This window comes from Apodemus sylvaticus, chromosome 9, assembly GCF_947179515.1.
Source record: "Apodemus sylvaticus chromosome 9, mApoSyl1.1, whole genome shotgun sequence".
In the NCBI taxonomy this organism is placed as follows: Eukaryota; Metazoa; Chordata; class Mammalia; order Rodentia; family Muridae; genus Apodemus; species Apodemus sylvaticus.
In genome coordinates, this window is record NC_067480.1 from 5,937,016 (window position 1) to 5,960,321 (window position 23,306).

The window sequence follows — 23,306 nt, forward strand, 5'->3', positions numbered from 1 at the left end:
CAATAGTTGGCTCCACTTGCCACTATTCAGGAAGTTTGAGAGGAGTCTCCTACTCTGCCATGGAGTCAGTGTGGGGAGGCTCTCACCCAACCAGATGCTAACAGTTCCAAACCTTCCCTGGTCCCTCCATCTCAATCACAGCCCAAGAGACTTTCTGCCCCCCTTTTCAGGTCTCTGATACAGTAGAGCCAGTTTCTGGCATTGAATATGCCTCTCTCCATGCCCAGCTCATGTGTTTTCTGTTGTCCTGACCAGATCCCTGCTGATGCAATGCCTGTGCCCTTCACAGTGCGGCAAAAATAAAAAAAACTAATAAAATATAGGTAGCCTTAAAACTGCCATTTCAGCCAATTAAACGTAATGATTACACTGGATTAATTCATGCTTTTTCTTTCACTATCACCATCACCCACCTAAACAACCTTCTTACCATCATTTGACATCCCCATCAGATACTCCCATTTTTTCTTTCTAGCATCTACTGCCTACCACCTCCAAATCACACAATGTTTTTTCCTGTGTGTGTCTTATGCCACTTCAAATTATTTCGAGATGTACTCATGTTAAATTTTATCTGCTTTCAAGGCTGAATGGTGTGTGTGTGTGTGTGTGTGTGTGTGTTGCCATCCGTAGACCCATTCATCTGCTGATGGACATCTGAGTTCTCATCACCCTCTGCCTTCTGAGACCAATACTGTTGTAACTGTGACTGTTTGCTCTTGGTTCTGTTCTTTGGGCTAAATACCTGCTGAGGGGGGAAGAGCTGAGCATATTCTGATTCTATATCTAAAGGTTTAAGGAGCCACTGCTGGCTTTTCCCTGGTGGTGCATCACTGATACACCAACCAGGACTGTAAGGATGCCATTTCTTTTATAATTGGCGAGAGATGGTGGCTTACTGTGGCTTTGGTTTTCATTTCTCTAATGCGTATTAATTTTTAATATGGCATTTCTCAAAGCAGAAATCCTTCTGCTCTGCTGAAAAATGTCAGCATAGGAAACGTACTTCAACGTAGTGAGCAGGACCTAAAATTCTGATAACCATAATAGCCAAGAGTCCTAAAATGTGCATTCTGAGTGACACTGACAGTAGCATCACTTCTTGAGGGTTTGTGCCTATACACCCGAAAGGGAGAAGAATTCACATGCGTGCTGCTGTGCAAACTTTAGCCCTTAACAACAGCACACCAGACCAAGACACGTGCGTGTCTTTTCCTTAAAAGTGAGGCCAGCACAGGCATCGACTCTCATTGGTTTCACAAATGGTTGAGCCAAAACCAGAGCGTCTCAAACACCACCAATCAGAGAAAGAAACGAGCAGGGGTTACTCATGCAAAGTGGTAAGAAAGTACATCCAGACTTCATACCCAACCACTATGCCCAGCCTGATCCTGCGTGCCCTTCTGTAGGGTCAAGCTGGCGAGTCTGCCTGACCCTCCCCAACTGGTCAGATCCAGTCCAGATCCTACATCAGGGCTCCCGACTAGTCAGGCTGCACCTACCTGCCCAACAAACAACCCTAGGTTTCTACCATGACCTGCCTTTCCTGCCCCTCACCCACCCATAGCCCCCACCCCAACACACACCACAGACCCAGCCAGATCTACCCTCACATTCTGGCCTTGGACCAGGACCATATGGGTGAAGAAGTGGTGCCACAGAGTACTGTGTATCAACCCCACACCTGGACAAACATGTTAGAAAACAAACACTCCAACGCATACGTATATCCGGGGTCTGTGGAGCATCTCCAGCGGGCCTGGCCCAACCTACCTGCCGTAAGTCCAGGGTGACGGTGACCCAGTGATACTCTCTCCCATTCTGAATACTGGGGCTCTGCCACCAGTTATTGGTGCCGTCTATGGCGTGTGCTATCGGGTGGCGTTCTGTTAAAAGAAAACAAAACAACCCACAGCTCTCAAGTTTGGATTTTCATTCTTACACTGCTAAACCCAGTGCAGTGGAAGATCAGGCACAGTGAGCAGTGTCTGGGGGTTTCCAGCCAACGACTTCAGTTGCTTCAGAAAACACGAATTCCCATGGGTGGACCTGGGGTGGAGCTCACAGACAGAACACGCTAAGCATGTGCAAAGCAGAGCACACACAGAACTAAGTTGTAGAATGTGTATCACGGGTGGGGTGCGTTGCTATGAATAGGGAGTGTACTTGCCTCTCGGATTTGTGCTGTTACCATCACAGACCCGGCACTGGGCGTGCCGCGCAGGCCGGCCCGGCACGTGCTCCACGAGCTTGCAGAACATCTCGGGACCCTTCTCTCCACAGGTAGCATTGGCGCTGATGTGGGCATTGGTGGCCAGGTTGAGAATGGCAGGGAACAAGCCTGAAAGTCAAAGTCCAAAAGTCAAATCAGCCCGGCTGAGCTGTATGGCCCGCTTCATAGGCAGATCCAAAGAGGACTGGAAATCCACGTGCTGAATGAAGGAGCCTTCCACCAACACTGGGTACTCGAAAGGCTGAAGTCTCACTGACGTGAAACTCTGAGACAGGACACATCTGGGAGAAAGACCGGAACACAAGAAGGAATTTTCTGGATAAATATGTTCCGTATCTTTCTCAAAGTCTGGGCTTCTTAAGCACATGTGATTTGAGCATTTTACCACAGGTGATATTTTATCTGAAATAGCAAGAGCAATTATCAGTGGGTAACCTCAATGGCTAGAGGTGGGATTTCCTGATGCCTTCATTTCATCTTGAAATGCATCAGAGCTTAACCTCGTAGATGAAGAGATAGGCCTTAACCATAACCAGAGAACCCAGACTCTCAGTGTATCCTTCTAGTTTCTGATGGCAATTTTCCTATTAAAATGTTGAAACAATGTATCTAAAGGCAAGTTATAAATTCACACCCTGTACAAAGAAATTTGCCCACCTGCCTCAAAGATGGAGACAGCTGCTTGCTGTCGCTGGCAGGACTTGCAGGGTCTTCCCCGTAATTTCATGTGATTTTTCTTTTCTCCCTAAAGATGGCCTGCTTTCTTGTGTGACTAAACCTTCAGAACACAGAGATCAGAATTTTACAATTCTCCCTGACACAGATAATCTCTGCCTTTGTCCAGTCTCTTTGTCTTGATGATTTTATCTCTAAGTAGCTGGGCTCAGGGCAGGTTCAGAGTATTCAGAAGCAGTTTCTATACAACCCTGAGACCAAGGTCCCCATTAGGGTTGTCCTGAGACTTAACTTTATCTTGATAAAGGTGGGTAACAGCAGCAAAGATGCTATAAAGATACAGAAATTACAGTGTGAACGAGGTGGAGGAGGACATATGCAGGAAGGAACTTTGTAAACAGTTCTGAGAGGAGCAGAGCCGGCCTCGGAGCTTCTGACTCCACAGATTTCCATCTTCACGGATCAGAGACCGTGATATGCTCCTTGGAAATAACTTAGGTCTGGGGATGTGGCTCAGTGGTAGAGCATTTGCCTAGCACATCTGCAGCCCTGCACACACACACACACACACACACACACACACACACACACACACACGGTCAGTATTATTTCTAAAATGTTTATGTCCAGTTTAATAACATACCATTGAATTAATTCCATAGAAGGAATCTCTTTGATCTTTGAGTACTACCTAGTATTTTCAGTGGTGTTTAATTATAAAGGCTTAGGATTGAAAATCATAAAACAAAAATGGTTCTCTTAACAACAAGCTGCTGGAAGAGGACAGCCAGATGTTTGCTGCTGGTGGTTTTTTTTTTTTTTAAATGATGTGACCCCGGGTAGGCTGACCACAGCCCTGAGCAGCCTTTAATCCTAAAACAAACTGGACAACACAAAGTACTTGGTAGGGAAAGAGGCACTTTCGAAGGTGGGTGGGGGGTGGGAGGGTTGGGAGGGTGATGAGAATGTTCAAAATACGTTGCTAACATTTTCTTTTTTTAAATTTTTTATTTTCCATATTCTTTGTTTACATTCCAAATGATTTTCCCTTTCCCGGTCCCCCCAACCCCCAAGTCCCATAAGCCCTCTTCCCTCCACCTGTTCTCTGATCAACCCCCTCCTACTTCTCTGTCCTGGTGTTCCCCTACAATGCTGGATCAAGCCTTTCCAGGACCAGGGACCTCTGCTTCCTTTTGGGGATTCATTTGCTATGTGAATTGTGTCTTGGGTACTCAGAGCTTCTGGGCTAATATCCACTTATCAGTGACTACATTCCATGACATTTTCAAAGAATTAACAACAAGGTATTTCAAAAACATAAGTCTTTCAGAGAGTCTTTGCACATAAATTAGGATTACCCAGCAGTTCAACTCTCATAGGAACACTCAAGTCAACGGAGCTGAGGCCTGTGGGTGGCTAAAAACTATGCCCCACAAAAGCATGTTTTATTTCCATCTTATAGAGTAAATATCTCATTCCCTGTTGCATCTGGCCACATCTTGGAAGGCTAAAGGAAGCCAGAATTAGAGACTGGAGATAACAATTTGAATAGGAACATTTGTTTGTATGTGTGTATGTTTCTTTCCAGCCACTGAATCATTGTCAAGTCTGGTATTCAAGTATTCAAGAAATTCTTCAACCCAGGGCAACTGACTGTGTGAGTGTCAGGTGGTAGAGGAAGTGACAGGAAATCCACTCAGACCTACGAGAAGGCAAGGTTGGCTTTCAAAGAAGCATCCAAGGCAGATGTGACTTGCACATCATACACCTGATAAGTTAGACTCTATGCTTCTGTTGGGAAGTCATTTCCTTTAGTTATGGCTACTACAAGAGTAATCTCTTCTTCCTCCCATTTAGGACACACTGCAGAATAATTCACATGCCTATGCATTTCATCAGCACCTAGAAGCTGTAAACTTAGTTACACTAGACGCCACAGACCATGAAATACATGCGTCCCCATTTGCTGGCTGTTCCCGTTTTGCCCCCTTTCTTCCCAGCCTGAGCACTCCTGGCCTTCTAGAAGGCCCTTCAGGGCTGAGCTGCTGCAGTGGAAAGTTCCCTGACTAAGATTAGGTTACAAATAATTGCCACCAACCTATAGATAAAAAAATAATATTACACAATTACCATCTCTTTGTCCCAGACATTTCTAGTAGTTAAATAATTTATTATTAGAAGTATCTGAAACTTCTCAAACAATTCAGAGTCAGTCCTTCAGGTCCTAGAAATAAGAGTGTGTGCAAGCATGCAATTGTGTGTAAGTATACACATGCATGCCAGTGTGTATTAAGTGTGCACAAGTATGCATTTCCATCTTGGGGAGAAAAGGATACATCCATACAATGCTGAATGTATCTAATGTATAACAGAAGTCAACGTGATGGTCCACAAAGAGGAGGATATGAAATTCCTATTTAAAGGAACCTGGCAATGTGCTCAGATAACCTTTTCCTAGAACTAAACAAAAGATTGGGAACGTTTTACACAGTCAGATAATTCAACGGCTTAGCCTGGAACAGCGTCCTTCCTTTTGGAAAACAAAGGCGACTTTCACAAAAGTCAAAGTCACTGATTCAAATCTCAGAAAAATCTGAGAAAAGAATTCAAGTTCCCAAATTAAAGTTCATGATTTTTTAAAGTATCCAAAACCACTTTTAGTCTTCATTTATGAAGGGCTTTCTTTCTTCATCTCTCGTTTACCCAGGATGCATCTACAAATTCACTGCTGAACCCAGAGATAAGAAAGAGGGCTCCCAGCTTGTGCACCACTCACACTGGGGTCCAAGACACTGCCCTGAAGACTTTGACAAGTAGTCTTATGTTGACCTGAGCATTTCCTACCTATCTATCTATCTATCTATCTATCTATCTATCTATCTATCTATCTATCTATCTATCATCTATCTAACTGTCTATCTATCTTTATCTTCTTCATATCCTGGCCACTCACTCTTTTGTGTGTTTCATAACACACAGCCATTTGTTTTGGATCCATCGAGGACATAAAGGCTGGTGTCTTCTCCACTAGGGGGTGTGCTTCCCTCTGGCCGGGTGCAGTGGTTCATCCAGGTTTGTGAACATTTGTTTATGACAGCCCTGGACCTGTGCCTTCAAGAGCCGCACACTCAGCTGCGACCCTTTGCATAGCTGTCTAAGACACACCTGGTGGTTTTGTCACTCAGCCTGTTGGAACCAGAGGTATTTTGCTTAGGACAGCTCAGCAGCAAGTACGACTTCAATTGCTGACAGGATGCCTGATTGGCCCATCCCTATCACCTTTGCTAAATGTACAAAATAATGAACAATTTACAAGAAAATGAAAGAGTGGACATTATATGAAGTAAGAGGATCGTCATTAACAATAACAGACATTTGGGCATATTTTAATGATGTCTAACACAAGCTCGGTGTCGAGGCAAGGCGGGTCTCAAGGAGAGATGATGGGGGTGAGGTTTACACGGAAGTTATTTATGGAAACACGTCCCCCACAGGTTCTCCAGGATAATCACAAGCTGGTCACAATTCATGCTAATTCAATTATTGTTCCTCAAGAAAACTGTAGAGATGTGCCTGTGTATGATAGAAGTTAAGCCTCTGTTCTGAAGATGTGTACCAACCAGCTTCAGCATCAAAATAAAAGACTAAAGCCAGCTTGGCAGGACCACAGACCACACGCCCACAGTGAGGTGAAGATGAGCTCACTGGGGCATAACAGACACCAACGCAAAGCCTCTTGCTCTATACACCACATTTACACCACATCTGTGAAATCTCCCTTTTTGTCTTCAACTGAAAGTCTATAGGGTATTAGAAAGAGTGAAATAATGTTCTTACTCCTCAATTTACACACACACATACACACACACACATATACACATATGCGCAAATACACACATGTGCATATATATACACACATACATACAAATACTCACACATATACACACACCTACATACACACATATATACACATACCTACATACACACATATACACACAAATACACACATATACACATACACACATACACACACATACACTTATACACACATACACACATACACATATATACACATACACACACATACACAAATATACACATACACATATATATACACACACAAACACACATACACAAATACATACACACATACAACATGCAAGCACATTCACACACACACATGCACATACACACACCTAATTAGAAATAGTGATGAAGCAGAATAAGGTTCTTTCAGTGTGTGTGTGCTTGCATGTGTGTGTGCTTGCATGTGTGTGTGTATGTGTGTCTGTACATGTTTGTGTATCTGTGTGTGTGTACATGTGTGAATGTGCTTGTGTGTTTGTGTGCACGTGGAGGGGATCTATATGCAAGCAAAGGTCGACATTGCATGCTTTCCTCAATTTTAAGACCAGTGAGCCTAGAGCTCACGGGATCAGGGAGACAGGCTGCCCTGTCTGTCTCCACCCTGGCCCAGCTGTCCTGCATGGGAGGCACACACACACCAAGCCCCACCTTGCCTGTTGTGCACTGCTAGGCAACTGAACCTGCGCCCTCGTGCTTACACCAGAAGCACTTTACTACCTGAGTTATCTCCCTAGCGCCAGTGCAGAGTGTATCTCATAGAACTGTTGACATGGGGTGACTTTTTAATATCAAAGTGTCCAAGAATGGAACTGTCTGATTAGTGGCTAAGGAATGAGTCTGAGATTGACGTTTGCTATGAGGAAACAAAATGACTGTCAAGGAAACCCTGCTTTGCTACCACGGTGTCCTGACGCTCTGTGTTCTGTGCAGGTGTCACAATTTATCTGAATGATCGACGCCATGCACGAGCTCCTTGTAAGTCACGCTTTTAATGCCTCTGCTCCTTTCCTAGGAGACACGACCACGGTTGTCTCAATGTGAGCGTATTGTTGGAAGAACTGTTTTATGAACAGGTATGGACTTCAGAATAATATTTGCAGCGACATGGAGCTGCGTGTGCGCCGGTGATAGTGTAGACTGCATTGGAAAACTGGGTGTGGTGGCACACTCCTGTGATCCCACCGCTCTGGAGGCCAAGGCAGAAACTTCCTGGGATGCACAGGGAGATTGACCATGTCACATTCACAAGGAAGAGCTGGGAATGCCCAAGACTCTGCATCCCACCCCTAGAACCACGGTAAAAATGTTCAACAGGCTGGGCATGGTGGTCTGTGCCCTCAATCCCAGCACTAGGGAGTTAGAGACAGGTAGGTCCCTGAGTTCCAGGCAAGCCTGGTCTACAGAGCAAGTACAGACAGCCAGGGCTGCACAGAGAAACGTTGAAACGTTGTCTTGAAAAGTAACAACGACAAATGTATGGGGCCTCAAGGCTTCCAGTCACTGAGCCATCTCACAGCATAGCACATCATGGCTGGGTTTATGATGCTGACAGAAGCAAACTTACTGAGCCGACAGTTCAGTACAAGCAGTTATTGGATAGTTACAATGAGTCTTGCCAGTCTGTATCTTCATAATACCACCATCGACATTTGTTCCTGCCACTTATTTTAGAGTGCATAACATCTACTCCTTAACCTGAAGCCACACTGTGGGGCAGCGCACCGCATTACCTCAGCCACTGCCTCACACTTCCTCTTGTGTAGTGTCTCCTGACTGTGTCAACAGGCCTGCGCGGTGGCTGATGTGTCCCATGAAAGCCTGTGTGAGCGTTAGCAAGCCGTGCCCCAGGATGAAGCTGCCTGCGGAGCCCTTCCCGGAGTGCAGGCCTGTGGTTAAGTGGTCATAGCTGTGTTTGTTATAAAGTAAAAATTATTTAAATTGCTACCACATGAACTTGCTTTGTATATCAAAGACCAGTATTTTCACATGTTTAAACGCTGAACATCAAAGTCTGGGTTTAAATAAACAAGACAGTATTGCTAGTCTAATGGAAATCAGGCCATTTACTTTCAAGGACAAGGATCTGAAAGTTACTAGTTAGTTATTTTATTACTCAGGTAAAGAAACAGCCCACACTTAGGAGTGCTTTTTTTTTTTTTTAAATAAAAGGTGGCCTGCATCAGTTCTAGGAAGAGAGCCACCTAGACAGAGAAAGATCCTCTACTGACAGGCTCCTGATTCAAAAGCAAATGATTGGTTTGGGGAAGAAAAGCAATTTAATCACTGGTGACTAGTCAAAGAAAAGGTTTGAGGTACTAGGACCCATGTAGGGTAGCGAAAAAGCAGACAGGAGGATGGGAAGGGAGGGAGGCAGAGGAAGGTGGGGGAAAGCTACAGACAAAAGGAGAGGAAGAAAGGAGAAAAGAAAGAAAAGGGAGATAGAGAAGGAAGGAGGGAGGAGGAGAAGGAGGAGGAGAAGGAGGAGGAGGAGGAGGAGGAGGAGGAGGATGTAGGAAAGGAGAGCAGTGATCCGCACTGCAAGGAGAATGCCAAGGCCAGCGTCCTGGGAGTCTGCGCAGGCACGCAAGGCAGGGAGCACGCCAGGCTTGCTTTCTCTCCTGTGGGATGATGAAAAGAAGTTTGATCTCAAAACAAGAGTGGGTGGTGAGCAAAAGGCAGGAGGAGGGCTCTGCTAAAAGCCCATTTCCATAGCAACGCTCTCAAGGTGTCCTTGACAAAGCCAGATTCCTACTGTTGATAAACAAACGATAGAAACAAGTTAGGCACAAATGTTGTCTGTCGGAGAGTGTCCAGTAGTGTGGGTCAGGCCCCTAATGGGGCTTCTCTTATAAACTGGTATCTTATGTGTATATGTGAGTTCATGAATATGTTGTGTGCTCACATGTGCTCATGTGTGTGTGCCTGTGTGTGCTCACATGTGTGCATGTGTATGTGTGCTAGCATGTGGACATGTGTGTGATGTGCATGTGCATACTTATCTCTGTGTGTACAGGTGTGTGTGTGTGTGTGTGTGTGTGTGTGTGTGTGGTGCAGGTGTGGAGGTCAGAGGACACCCTTCGGTATCAGTTCTCATCTCCATCTTGACTAACACGTTCTCATCTGTCTGTATGTTCACAGCAGGCCAGCTGCCTTGGGAGCTTCTGACAGCTCTAGTCCCACCTTGCCGTAAGAACACTAGGATTACAGGCTTGTGCCTCAGAACCTGCATCATGTGAGGGCCAGCCAGGAACCTAACTCATGTCTCTATGTTTGCACAACAAGTGATTTACCCACCAAGTCATCTCTTTAGCACCCAAGTGTGGTATTTGTTCAATGCCTGTATTTACCCATATTGAGGGTTTGGGCTCAGCAGTTAAGTTTAGTTACAGAGAAAAAACATACGTGTGTACACACACACACACACACACACACAAATCACGAAGTGCCAAGGGCAGTGATTTCAACATTCTGCCCAATCCAAATCATTACTTCACAGAAAGTGCACCCCTCCCTCGAGACACACACACACACATCTCAACTTTCTTTTTAAGGTAGGGTCATGATTTGTTGCCTGGAGTTGTCTTCAAAGTCCAGCTGTTCCTGCCTCAGCTTCCCAAGTGCTGGACTACAGGCCTCAGTCACCATGACTAGATAATTCACCATTTTCTAGCCAGCCCAAATACGCCTCCCCCCCTCCACCAAAACTTCTCTGCAAACCTTTCTATGGCCCTTCCGGTCTCAGCTCTGCCTTCTCATTCTTTTCCACCTCTGCACTCTTGTTGATGATTTAAATTGTTAATATGCCTGCTGTGACCCCAGGCACGTGCAGGGTAACTTTCTGAGCAGTCACAGGCACACTTGCCCTCTGTGCAGAGCTAGGCCTGAATGGCCTTGGCATTTTGAATAATTTAAACAAGCCTCCCCTTAATTCATTTTACACTGCCTCCTCGAATTATATGATTATGTGCGCGCCTGGCAACAACTCCAGTGCAGTGCGGGGTCATCCTTCCCAGTGTCCCTCTGCCACAGTGACCAATGAGATCACTCAGCAGTTAAGGCGTGCTGCACAAGGTACCTGGACCCTTCAGCCTGGCCCTGCTTTTGATCCAGCACACACTTTATGGATCGAAAGCCCTTAGAGATGGCTGCCACCCTGTGGAATGGTAGCACACAGACTTAGGAAGCGAGGCGGATGCTCTTGACGAAGGTTCACAGGGTTTTGTGTGATCTCGTGTTATTCTCTCCAGCCTCACTAACACTGTGTTTACTCAGCTCAAGGAGCATTGTCCCCTGACATTGGGCTGCCAAAGCTGTCACCTGACCACACAGGCTACATAAGCATTCACACATGACCACACGTGTTACAGGAACCGATCCCTTGTCTCCAACTCTTTCTCTCACATTCTCTCTCTACACAAGTCAAATTCTGCATGATGTTGCTACATCCCATTGTATCACTGGGTGCTATTGGCCTCTCACCAAGCCCGCTTCACACCCTAAACTTACTATGTAGCACAGGCGGAGGGAAACGTGTATACATGCTTTGGTGCTCTTTAGTCTCAGGCAGCCTTAAAGAGACTTGCAAGACACTCCGTGTGGATCAGATTTCTCCTTACAAAATGAGCACCATGAAGGCTGACCCTCCCCAGCCACGAACAAGACAAGTCACTGTGAGGTGTGCACACAGCACAGAGGACAGGGAGCTTCAGAGAAGCCTCGGCTTCAGTGTCTGCAGATCACCTGCAGGTGTGCTGAATCAGTGGCTCGGGCTGGGGCCGCAGGCTCTCTGCCTCCCCAGCTCCCAGGGGAATGACACTTTGAGATCACCCACGTGGGCTTCCCTCCAGCTCTGACACTGAGTTGAACCAGTCTTGCCAAGCCTGGCACAAACCTCACCAGAATGATCTGCAAGATCCTGCCTCCTTCAGCAGTTCGGGAACTGTTTAACCAGAAATCCAGACAGCTACTTCGTGCTGCTACAGGAGAGCTTCTGAGTGTGACTACCTTTGGAAGAACTCTAGAGATTTCATAAAAGCGAAGATCTATACCTTATTATTAGGAGAACAAAATGTTAACAGCTCCAAAATGAAGACAATTCTATAAACAGAGACCACTGACAATCTGTTGGGGAGCCTCAGCCTTCTCCCCACAAAACACTCACAGCTGCACCCAGGCAGTCTGTCACTTATTGTAGCAAAGCACACTCGCCCGCTCGCTCTCTTTCACACATGCACACACACACACTCAAAAAACATACGCACATATATACATTCACACACACATACTCACACATTCAAACACACACATTCACACACATACACACACAGATACTCATGCATTCAAACATACACACACACATTCACACATACATACACATTCACACACATACACACATACACATACTCACACATTCAAACATATACATACACACACATTCACACACACACATACACACACACTCAAAAAACCATACACCTATATATACACATTCACACACACATACACACATATACTCATACATTCAAACACACTCACACACACATTCACACACAGAATACTCATGCCTTCAAACACATTCACACACACATTCACCCATACATACACATTCACACTCACATACACACATACGTACACATACACTCATACATTCAAACACACTCACACACACATTCACACACAGAATACTCATGCCTTCAAACACACTCACACACACATTCACCCATACATACACATTCACACTCACATACACACATACGTACACATACACTCATACATTCAAACAGACACATACACATATAAACTCATACATTCAAACACACATTCACATACATACACACACACATACTCATATATTCAAACACACCCATACGTACACACAGACAGACACAAAAAACGTTTTATGGAATATGTTCAAGACCAATACACCAAAAGGACAGAAACTTTCTGAGAGAAATTAAAGATTGTGATGAACAAAGAGAAATATGTGATTTGTAGAGAGATGGACTCAACAGCACTAAGCAGTAATTTCCAAAATGTTCTATCGATTGGATCAAACTGCTGCCATAATTTCCTGACTGGCTGGTTTGTAGAAATTGCTAAGCTGTCCCCGGGGTGCCTTAGAACTTGAATTTCTGTTTCACCAGAAGGTTTGGATCTAGGAGACAGAAGAAGGCAAAGGGGGTCTTCAAAAGACTGCATGGGGGCAAAGGTTGGGCCACTCACCCAGGACGAGGACTCTCTCACACAAGAAGGAATGGGGTGGGAGGTAAAGTAAGACAGATAAATAACAGCAATGTTTATTAACACCCGCAGAAGGCAAGAATGATGCATTGTACACTCTGTGTGTGCCTGTGTGTGCATGCGTGTGCATGCGTGTGCATGCGTGTATATCAGGTGAATTAGGTCTACATTGGGTATCTTCCTCAACCCCTCCACACCTTATTTCTAAGACAGGGACTTACTGAATTTGCGTGGAGCTCTTGCAGTTGGCTACCCTGACTGGCCTAAGAGTTCTTGTGACTCTACTTGAAGCCAAAACTTTTCTTAGAGTGTATCTCCTACCAGGTGACCTCTACTTTTGTGTGCTATTCGAGATGGTGAACTCAGTCCTGGGTCCCAAAACTGCTTGGTCACCTCTGCCCCAGTACTGCTATCCAGATTCTTCCCTGTTCTCTTTCTGAGGCCTGTCTGGGTGACTCAGGTTCCAGCCACCCCGGGCTAGCCTGACCAAACCCGGAGATTGTCACTGCGGTTGGACCTCATGCTCCCAAGCATGTTGTCTGACTGAATGTCTAAGTGATGTGCCCTACACTCCTCCCCAGCCCCTGTTGCTTGTACTGGGACATTCACTCAGCCATCCAGGACGCATCCACTCAGTCCTGTCACTGCTGGGTGCCGGATGAGGTATTAGAATTATAAACAGAAAGACAAGCAAACACAGAGAAGGTTATGAAATCTGCCAGAGAAGGACTAAGTCAGAGTGCCCCAGGTGAGAGGAGGGGCTTCCACCGAGTTACGAAAAGCAGTCAAGTTTCACAGAAGTGGGGACCATAGGTTTACGGGGTAGGTAATAGGTAGCCACGGAAAGTGAGGCAGGTCACAGCAGAAAGCCCTGTAAGCTGCACTCAGCAGACAGAAGCAAGCCACTTAAAAGGGTTAGAACTTCCTTTTTAAGGGCAGGACCAACTTCACAGTCCTTTCACACTTAAGGAATGGTGTGCCAAGAGCTTTCTGGGTTTTCTCAAAATTGTCTTAGACTGAGGCTGTATTAGACTCAGCCCAGCACCCAGCACCCAGCACCCAGCACCCACAGCAGGGCCCCTGCTACAGGTTCCGCCTCTGTCCTGTCTGGAGCAGCCGCTGCCTTACCTTATCATACGCCTGAAACAGAGAAGCCAGGAAGGGGGCTGGCTGCCCTCTAGGTCAACCCATAGGTGGGTTGGGTTGGAGCACATTGCGGGTGTGGTAACAACAAAGGTATAACATCGTATTGTTAGATAGGTAGAGTTAGCAGGAAAGTAATCAACCAGATGGTAAGGAATGAGAGCTTCCAATGGAAGCCAGGAAAGGAAGTGAGACAAATCCCCCACAGGTGACAACACCCACGAGAGTGATGGGGGACAGCTAGACCCCAGAGTTACCCAACTGGATAAGGTGCAGGGGCAATGGGCAGGCTGGTCCTAGGAGAGAAGAAGTGACTCCCGATCCCAGAGAGAAGGACCTGTGGATTGTGCGGTGCATTTAAAGAAGACAGGAAAGGGCAGAAAAGAGCTGGACTATAGAATGCATTTAATAAATTCTGCTGGGGTCTATCAATCAGTCCCTTACAGGACCCCTCACCCCAGCCCAGATCTTATCCCAGAACATGAGGGACCCAAGACTTGATCAAGAGCATCTTTGAAATAAGGACCTGCGAGCCACCGAAGCCAAACTGGGACCGTGCTTGCTTAAGTACGGGAGCAACAAAAAAGCAGCCCACCAGGAACAAAGGCACACAAAGACGCATTCACCCCACAGACACGCGGGGGGGGGGCCTCTACGGGTCCTGAGCACCCGTGCTACTGCGTCTGCCACACAGCAAGTTCACTGGGTGGTTTGTAATCTCGGTGGCACAGCCAAATCATCTAAGAGAATCTTTGGAAATGAAAATGACTAGGTCCCATCACAGACCAAATACCTTATAATCCCTGGGTTAGGACCTGGGGATCTGTGTTATTAAAGTCTTACGTGGGACCTGAAGAGGGAACTTGTATGAAACCGTTCAAAAATGCTCTCCTGCCACCCAAAGAGCCAGGCAGGCAAGCTCTGAGTTCTCCAAGAAAATGGAGACGAGGGGCACAGTCTGCAGGCACCAGGCGGCTATAAAACCTGAATGGCGGGCAAGTCCACCTGGGACTCCAGTCCTGAAATCCCTTTCTTGAGAATTATGTTACAGAGACAGTTCTTTCTCAAGCACACACTTTTGAGCTTCGCAGACTCAAAAGCAAATCCACACAGAACGTGAGAAATGAGAAATGTTCGAGCAGCTGTTGATTCGGTATAAGGAAGGCAGCCGGGATCTGTGTTTCAGTCAGAGTTGCTATTGCTGTGATGAAACCCCATGGCCAAAGAAACTTGGGGAGGAAAGGATGTATTTGACTTACACTTCCATATCACTGTTCAGCACTGAAGGAAGCCAGGACAGGAACTCAAGCAGGGCAGGAACCTCGAGGCAGGAGCTGATGCTGAGGCCATGGAGGGGTGCTGCTTACTGGCTTGCTCCTCATGGCTTGCTCAGCCTGCTTGCAGATAAGCACCCAGGACCACCAGACCAAGGACGGCATAACCGCCGCTACGGGCTGCCCACTCCCATCAATCATTCATTAAGAAGATACCTTACAGCTAGATCTGATAGAGGCAATATTTTTCAATTGAAGAGGAGATGCCCTCGTTTCAGATGACTCTAGCTTCTGTCAAGCTGACATAAAACTAGCTAGGACACAAAATTTCCAAGATGTGCCATGTCATACAGCTCCAACACGGCCTCGGTACAAGGACACGGGTATGAAGGAGTAAGACACACACACACACAAAAACAAGCAAGCGGAACTGAAATGACAGCAGCCCCATACAGGGCATTGTTCTGCTCCTAAGGAAGGTATTCAGTTTTGCACCTGCAGCCCTGCCTACTTGGGAAGTTGAGGCAGGAGGATCACTGCAGCTCAGAAATTCAAGACCAGCATAGACAAAAATGTAAGACCCAGTTTCAAAACACAAACCCCAGCAGGAACTTGTTAATCCCTTACAGAAACATGGAAGCAACTCCCAAAAGCAGAACGTTCAAAAGAAATACGTCTAGTTTCCCCCATTCTGAATGTCCAGACTGAACACACAGCACCTCCTGCAAGCCTGGGGCAGAGCAGCAGGGAGTCAGAGAAGCATCGCCTTCAAAAACAAAGGAATGCTAGAAAAAAACAGAATACTTTAGGGATTTTCTGAATCGGGAGAAGAGAGAAAGTACAGATGATCAGACAAGTGACAGAGATTATTCTGGAAACAAATATTTGAACTAGAAACCCCAGAGGGTAGAACTGAAGATGGATGGGAAAGTTTCCAGTGCCTTAAATTCTGACTCCTATTTATTGGGTCAAAGGAAATCTAGAAAGATATAGGAGTCAGGGACAGGACTGAGCTGGGGATGAGTTTCCCGTGCCATCTCTGGAGATGTATGTATCTCTAAAGGTGCTGAGCCCTTGAGTGGCTTGCTAGATGGTTTGGACTTGAAGCTTAGGCCTTAGGCTTTGTTTAAGAGCAGACATCTTTTCAGATCCTACACTTGCGGCTCTGCAGTGAGCACCCCTCCCCTGAAATGTGTACCACACCCATGCCCCAGATTTCAAAAATCACGTAAGCTCAGAGTTCAATCAACATTTTGAGAGGACCCCGTTCTCCCTGTTGGCTTTGAAACTTTGAAGGCTCATCCACAACTACAGTGTTACTGTTCAGCACCGGGGGCCTCAAGTGTCATGGCCATCCTTGCTATAGTGGTCACTGCCAGCTTCTTCTGAGAATATATCAGATAAAGTAGTCTTTGGACTTTAATTAGAGCTAAGTTCCACAGAGGTTTCATCTTAAGAGTACAACTCTCCTTGTGACTAATTTACCCCGCCTAACAACTGTCATCTATGTGAAGTTAGTTCTCACTAACACCGCCCCCCCCCCAACCTTTAAGTACTAAGAACCAGAGAGAAGTCTAACATAACGCACGATACGATTGACAAAGTGCCTCTGAACATCTAACTCTTTACCCGCACGCTGGGCTACAGTGGGTGTTACATCATTTACTTCCACAGACCCAGAGCCATCTGTGATGTTCCGCGTGTATTAAGAAATACTGAGAAGTGTAAGAAAAATGTCCTTTCTCCCCCTCCCCCGCTCATGGCAATCCGGGTTTAGCACAGAATCCAGTGCAGATTTAGAAGTGAGGCAGTGGACCCTAGCTGTAAGGAGGCAGCAGTGAGCTGCAGGCTGTAACACAGGCTCCGGCTGAGGTGGAGCACTGGGCTGCAGCTCAGGAGAGGGGATCCTCATCAGCTGTGCTGCAGACAGAAACCAGCCTGACTTAGAGGCGGGTGTCCTGCTAGGATAAGGCTGGTTTAGACAGAGTATGGGAAGCCACTGCAGGAAGGCAAGACATGAAGCTCAAGAGGCAGGGGAGAGGGCAGAGGGTGACAGTGGGGGCAGGGGAGAGGGCAGAGGGTGACAGTGGGGGGAGGGGAGAGGACAGAGGGTGACAGTGGGGGGAGGGAAGAGGGCAGAGGGTAACAGTAGGGGCAGGGGAGAGAGCAGAGGGTGACAGTGGGGGGAGGAGAGAGGGCAGAGGGTGACAGTGGAGGCAGGGGAGAGGGCAGAGGGTGACAGGGGGGCAGGGGAGAGGGCAGAGGGTGACATTGGGGGCAGGGGAGAGGGCAGAGGGTGACAGTGGGGGCAGGGGAGAGGGCAGAGGGTGACAGTGGGGCAGGGGAGAGGGCAGAGGGTGACAGTGGGGGCAGGGGAGAGGGCAGAGGGTGACAGTGGGGGCAGGGGAGAGGGCAGAGGGTGACAGTGGGGGGAGGGGAGAGGGCAGAGGGTGACAGTGGGGGCAGGGGAGAGGGCAGAGGGTGACAGTGGGGGCAGGGGAGAGGGCAGAGGGTGACAGTGGGGGGAAGGGAGAGGGCAGAGGGTGACAGTGGGGGCAGGGGAGAGGGCAGAGGGTGACAGTGGGGGCAGGGGAGAGGGCAGAGGGTGACAGTGGGGGGAGGGGAGAGGGCAGAGGGTGACAGTGGGGGAGGGGAGAGGGCAGAGGGTGACAGTGGAGGAGGGGAGAGGGCAGAGGGTGACAGTGGGTGGTCACTTTAGCAGGATTAGTCTAACTGGTATGGCACTAGATCACCTAGCTGATAATTCAGGCAGCTAATGGCTATTTCCAATGAAAACAGAAAAGGTAGGGGGAGTTAATGAAGAAAGAAATAAAACTTTAGAAAAACAAGTTGGATAAATGGCATAAAAGAAAAACAAAGGAACTAGAAAGCACAGTTGAACCAGAGTAATAAGGAAAAAGAGATAAGGTGAATGGCGAGAAATCAGGGAGGGAGCCATGCTGAGAGGGAAGAAGCCCTGCTTCTGGACCTGAGGCAGTCACCAGCTTTTATAAGTGAAGTTCTCTCTTTATCTCAAGGGTGATCCTTTGCAACCAGCAACGTGGAGATACGTGTGTACCGTATACGTGTGCATGTTTGTGTATGCATGCATGCATGCCTTCTGTCACAGCACATGTGTAGCAGTCAGAGGGGGACTTACTGGAGTTGGTTCTCTCCTTCCGCCATGTGAGTTTCAAGGATCAAACTCTGGTCATCAGGCAGGGCAGCACACACTTTATCCACTGAGAAACCTCTGTGGCCTGGAATGTCCTTTTTTATTTTTCCTTTTAAACTAAAAATGATCCGGTAAGTGTAAATGTCCCCCAGCATCTGCATGATTGCAGAGAATTTCCTAAGGATCTAGCAGGAAATTAGGGAACCATGGAAAATTTTTCAGGAAAGACCTTCAGGAATAATAAAAGCTGGCCCTGTCTATAAATCGCTGCTGATCGAACAGCAATATTACCACCAGAGATTGAAGAAGTACAAGAATTTAAGGCCCGCGGAGTCAGCAGATCAGACCGCGCAGATTAACTTCTGGAATGAAGAGATTGAAACTTCAAATGAATGACTTTTTTTTTAAGTGCACACAAACCGAAATCACGCTGCTGATAGCACGCTGCTGATAGCTCGGTGGCACGCCTCCGCCACCACCGTTTCTGAGTTAACACTTGGAGATAAATGCTTACCTAGACAAGAATGTTATCAACCACTAAGCCCCACACTGCTCCCATTGTCTGTGCCCTCCCCCACCACAAGAGTGGGAACTAGTTAACCCGAGAAAGCGCTCCTGACCCGGCCTTGACAAAACAAAGACCAAGTGGAAGGACTCTGCTATTTATTATTAAAGCTTTCTGTGAGCAGGGACTGTCTCCCCTCACATGGGGGGAGGGGAATGCAGTGAAGCCAGCTGGTGTGCGGTGCTTTATGCTGCAATAGCTACCTGACAGGCAAGCTCCAACACAACCAAAGTTCATGACCTTAACTAAACTACGTCTAGGAAGAAACTTTTTCCTGCTCATTAATTTTACGATGCATTGATTACTTGGTTGTCTGGAGGTGTAGATTATTACAGTGGAAAAGAAGCGGGTTGAAGAATCCCTTACAAGCGTGTAAATAAGCTTTGTAGCTCTTCCTTGGGAGCCCACCGTGTGTCTAGCTCATCCACACATTCCTGAAGGGCAGAGCTAACTAATGCTTCAACTCAGGCCTAGGTTACACAGTGTTGGCTGTTTGTCTTCCATTGCTTTTAGGACTCATAATATTTTTCATCAGCAATAACTTCTTAAAGAGTAAAGTGACTCTGTGTCTGCCATAGAACAGCAGTGATATCATAGTGTCTGAGAACTCACTACTACACTGCCCTTAACATCAAACTGAATCATGCCAAAAGTTCCTTTCTTTGTTCCAAAAGCATCCTTAAATATGTCAACCCATTCCCTATGTGCAAAAGAAGAGGAAAAAAAAAGGAAAAAGAAGCAGCCCTTTAACACTACTTACTGTGATCAGTACCGTTAGAAGTGGTATAAAGCGGTTTTAGAAATTGAAAGGTATAGAGAGCACTGCTCTGAGAACACCTGTCTGTCCAGGATGGAGCAAGAGGAAAGGTCACCGGTGTGAAAAAGCGCACGTTGGTAAGCGGAATATTACAAACCGCTGGAGCTCCGTGGAGGTAGCTCGGGTGTAGAGGGCAGGGTGAGGCTGAGGTTCGTGTGTCTCCGTTATCCACGCTTTAACAACAAACCATCATTACAGTTATCACAGGCATAATTTTCACAAATGGCTTGCGCTCAAACATTCCAAGGAGAGACTCGGTGTTGGCAGGACAGCCAAGAAATAGCAGGCAGTGGCTGTCTTGAAAGACAATGGCGGACCCCATCACCCAGTGTATTTTGTAACTATGTATTCCCAAATACCTTTTGTAACACTGGAGTTTTGGGCAGAGGGTGTGGAAGGCTTCCAGGTCTCTAGGACCCAAACAGCAGACTGATGGATCATGCTTTCCATCTGCGTGCATAGACACTGGTTAGCAGTGAGCGGGTACAGGTTTGCCCAAGACCCTCTGCTGTGAGACAGTAGGCCAGGGTACATTCCCGCTTCCCTGGTGGACCCCAGTGTGATACAGCTCCATGGTGGCATTTGTGGGCATCCTGAAAGTGAGGGAATGGGGGTACAATTTGAGTCTGTAAGGTGGTCCTAGACAGGGAATAAGAAGAGGTGGGGTCATAGCATAGAGGAAGCCTACTTGTTTGTGTACCCAGAGAGTCAACCCAGGAGCATCCAGTAAGACTACAAGGAAATGGGAGAAACCCAAGCAGAGAAAGCAACTGTTTTTAAGCTAGTCTTTCTGCTGAGGATGAAAGATTGGCTTCCCACTAAGGTTAAGAAACAAAGTCAAGGCTAATCAAAGTAACGCATTTGAGCAGCTGAACTCAATGCTATTTAATTCCAAATATAGACTTTGATTTCTTTTTTTTTTAAAGATTTATTTATTATTATATCTAAGTACACTGTAGCTGTCTTGAGACAAACCAGAAGAGGGCATCAGATCTCTTTTCGGATGGTTGTAAGCCACCATGTGGTTGCTGGGATTTGAACTCAGGACCTTCGGAAGAGCAGACAGTGGGAAAGGGCCTCCTCCTCCTCCTCATCATCATCACCATCATCATCATCATCATCATCACACACATAATGTTTATCACAGCCTAGCTGTATTTAATGCACTTTGGAGACCTTTTTCTACATTAACTCACTTAACCATGAACATTCCTTCCTGGAAGACATGATTACTACTTATATTTTACTATCTTGAAACTCAGTCACAGAGAACTTAAGTAATTCACCGTGGATAGTGGCCAGTACAGAACTAGGTACCTGGAGATGGAAGGTACTGCGCGCAGTACTTCCCGTCACGTTTGCTGTAAGTGACAGAGAGCATCATGGGAGCAGACTGGAGCTTCAGCATCATCACAGGGAGGGAAGTGGTCACGCACACACTTGATCATGCACAGTCCTAAGAGCTACACAACACTCTATTTCACACCCTCTGGCCCTACTGTGCTCACTCCACACGCAGAATAACTACAAACACAGACCTCATAATCCTGTCTAAGATACAGGAGAGATCGAGGTGGGAGCACAGGCTTTGTGGGGAGAGGGCAGAGGTGTCAAGATGGACACCCTACTTTCTAATGTCACAGTAACACCTTATTCCCTGTATTTAGAAAACTGGGCTACAGAAACAGAAAACTGTTTGAGACCACAGGATTAAGTAATTACCTGCTAAAACTTAACACACTACTTACCAAAATGAGCACTCTATTTATAGATGTTTTCCTACCATTGAAGCAAGCTGTGAAATTAGCATGTCATTTTTAAGAAACATGGCAGCTTGGATTTTCCTTCGGGCTGTGCTAGGTAGAGTTCGAGCCTTCTACATGCTAATCAAATGCTCTTCCACTATGCTATACCTGAAGTCCTGGAAACACAACACTTCTTATCCAATCGTTAGAGGACATCTAACTTTGAAGTTTACATTTCAGCCCGAGTCGGACGGTGTTAGTTGTAAAAGGACCCTTGTGGAATAACAGGAACATCTAATGATCTAATGATCTAATGCTTTTAGATCCGTGATCAGTTTCAAAGCTATAAGCATCCACTAGGTGTGGTCGGGTGCTTGTGGTCCAAGCCACTGAGAAGGCTGAGGCAGAGGAATGACTTGAACCCATAAATTCAAGACCAACCAGGGCAACATCATGAGATTCAAGGTAGCTTTAGTGCATACACACACACACACACACACACACAGAGAGAGAGAGAGAGAGAGAGAGAGAGAGAGAGAGAGAGAGAGAGAGAGAGAGATGATTTATAGGCCAGGATTATTTTATTACCCTTAAGCAACGTCATTCATTGGATGGAACCAGATGTCCAAGCCGCATACAGGGAACAAAACTTGCAAGGATGCTCATTAGGGAAGCTGTGGATTGGCAAATATAGACTAGATAGGAGCATTTCAAAGACCCTGCCTGACTTAGCTTTTCTGCAGTTTCAAAACAGGAAAGCCCCACACAGTCCACTTTCTCCAAACACCATTCATAGCCACCCAGGCCAAGCGTCCAGCCCTCGGGGGAACGGGAAGCATCCAGAGCATCTCTCAGTCTAAGACTTTCAACGTCTTGAAACAATAAACTGAGGCAAGCTGCTTTCTCCACCCTGTGAGAACCATGCTTCGATCACTTTCAACAACCCCACGGGCAGGAGTCGGGCTCTCCGCGTCAAAGGCTTCCTTCCCAAAGGCTGGCTCTATTCTTTCGCTGATAACTATGTAAATTCCCCCTCTCCCAGCCCCCGCTCTGGGAGCTGAGCTGCCGAGCAGCCGAGCAGCCGCCGGGCTATTCAAAGCTGCGTTTCCAGCTCGGTCGAGCGCTTTCATCATGAATGCATGAATGAATGGGATGCCCATAGCCTGCACAGCTCTCGGTTCTGCACAATGCCCAAACACACATTTTTCCCACGAGGGCATTTCGAGTTCGGCCTCCTACTTTTAACCTGTGCTGTTAGAGCGCAATCTGTGTGGGAACACACTCAATGTCACTTGTTGCATACATTGAGATGTTTTCGGACAAACTTTTGTGACCACCTAACTAAGCAGGGGGGGGGGGGCTTGTAGACAACTCTGGGTGGGAGGGCATAGTCGCTGTCCCTGCACCTCCCATCTCCAATGCCCACTGTAAAATCACCCTGGGTTGGCTTCTGTTCTCAAACCTTGTAAAGAAAGCTACTGATTTTGTAGAGAGACGACACACTGTCCGTCCTTCCTAGCCCCTTACGCCACCCTGAGTGCACACGATTTAAACACGCGTGGGAAGTCTATT

General features: G+C 46.7%; 1 protein-coding gene across 1 annotated transcript in view; it reads right to left on the bottom strand.

Annotated features, from left to right (window-relative positions):
- The window catches only part of Lama1 (laminin subunit alpha 1), a 134,513-nt gene that overhangs the window by 110,441 nt on the left and 766 nt on the right, over positions 1-23,306 (bottom strand). Inside the window, exons 2-3 of the mRNA XM_052193520.1 lie at positions 2,171-2,341; positions 1,774-1,886 (exon numbers count right to left, since the gene is read on the bottom strand). Coding sequence (XP_052049480.1) covers positions 1,774-1,886; positions 2,171-2,341 — 284 coding nt within the window. The remainder of the gene's footprint in view (positions 1-1,773; positions 1,887-2,170; positions 2,342-23,306) is intronic.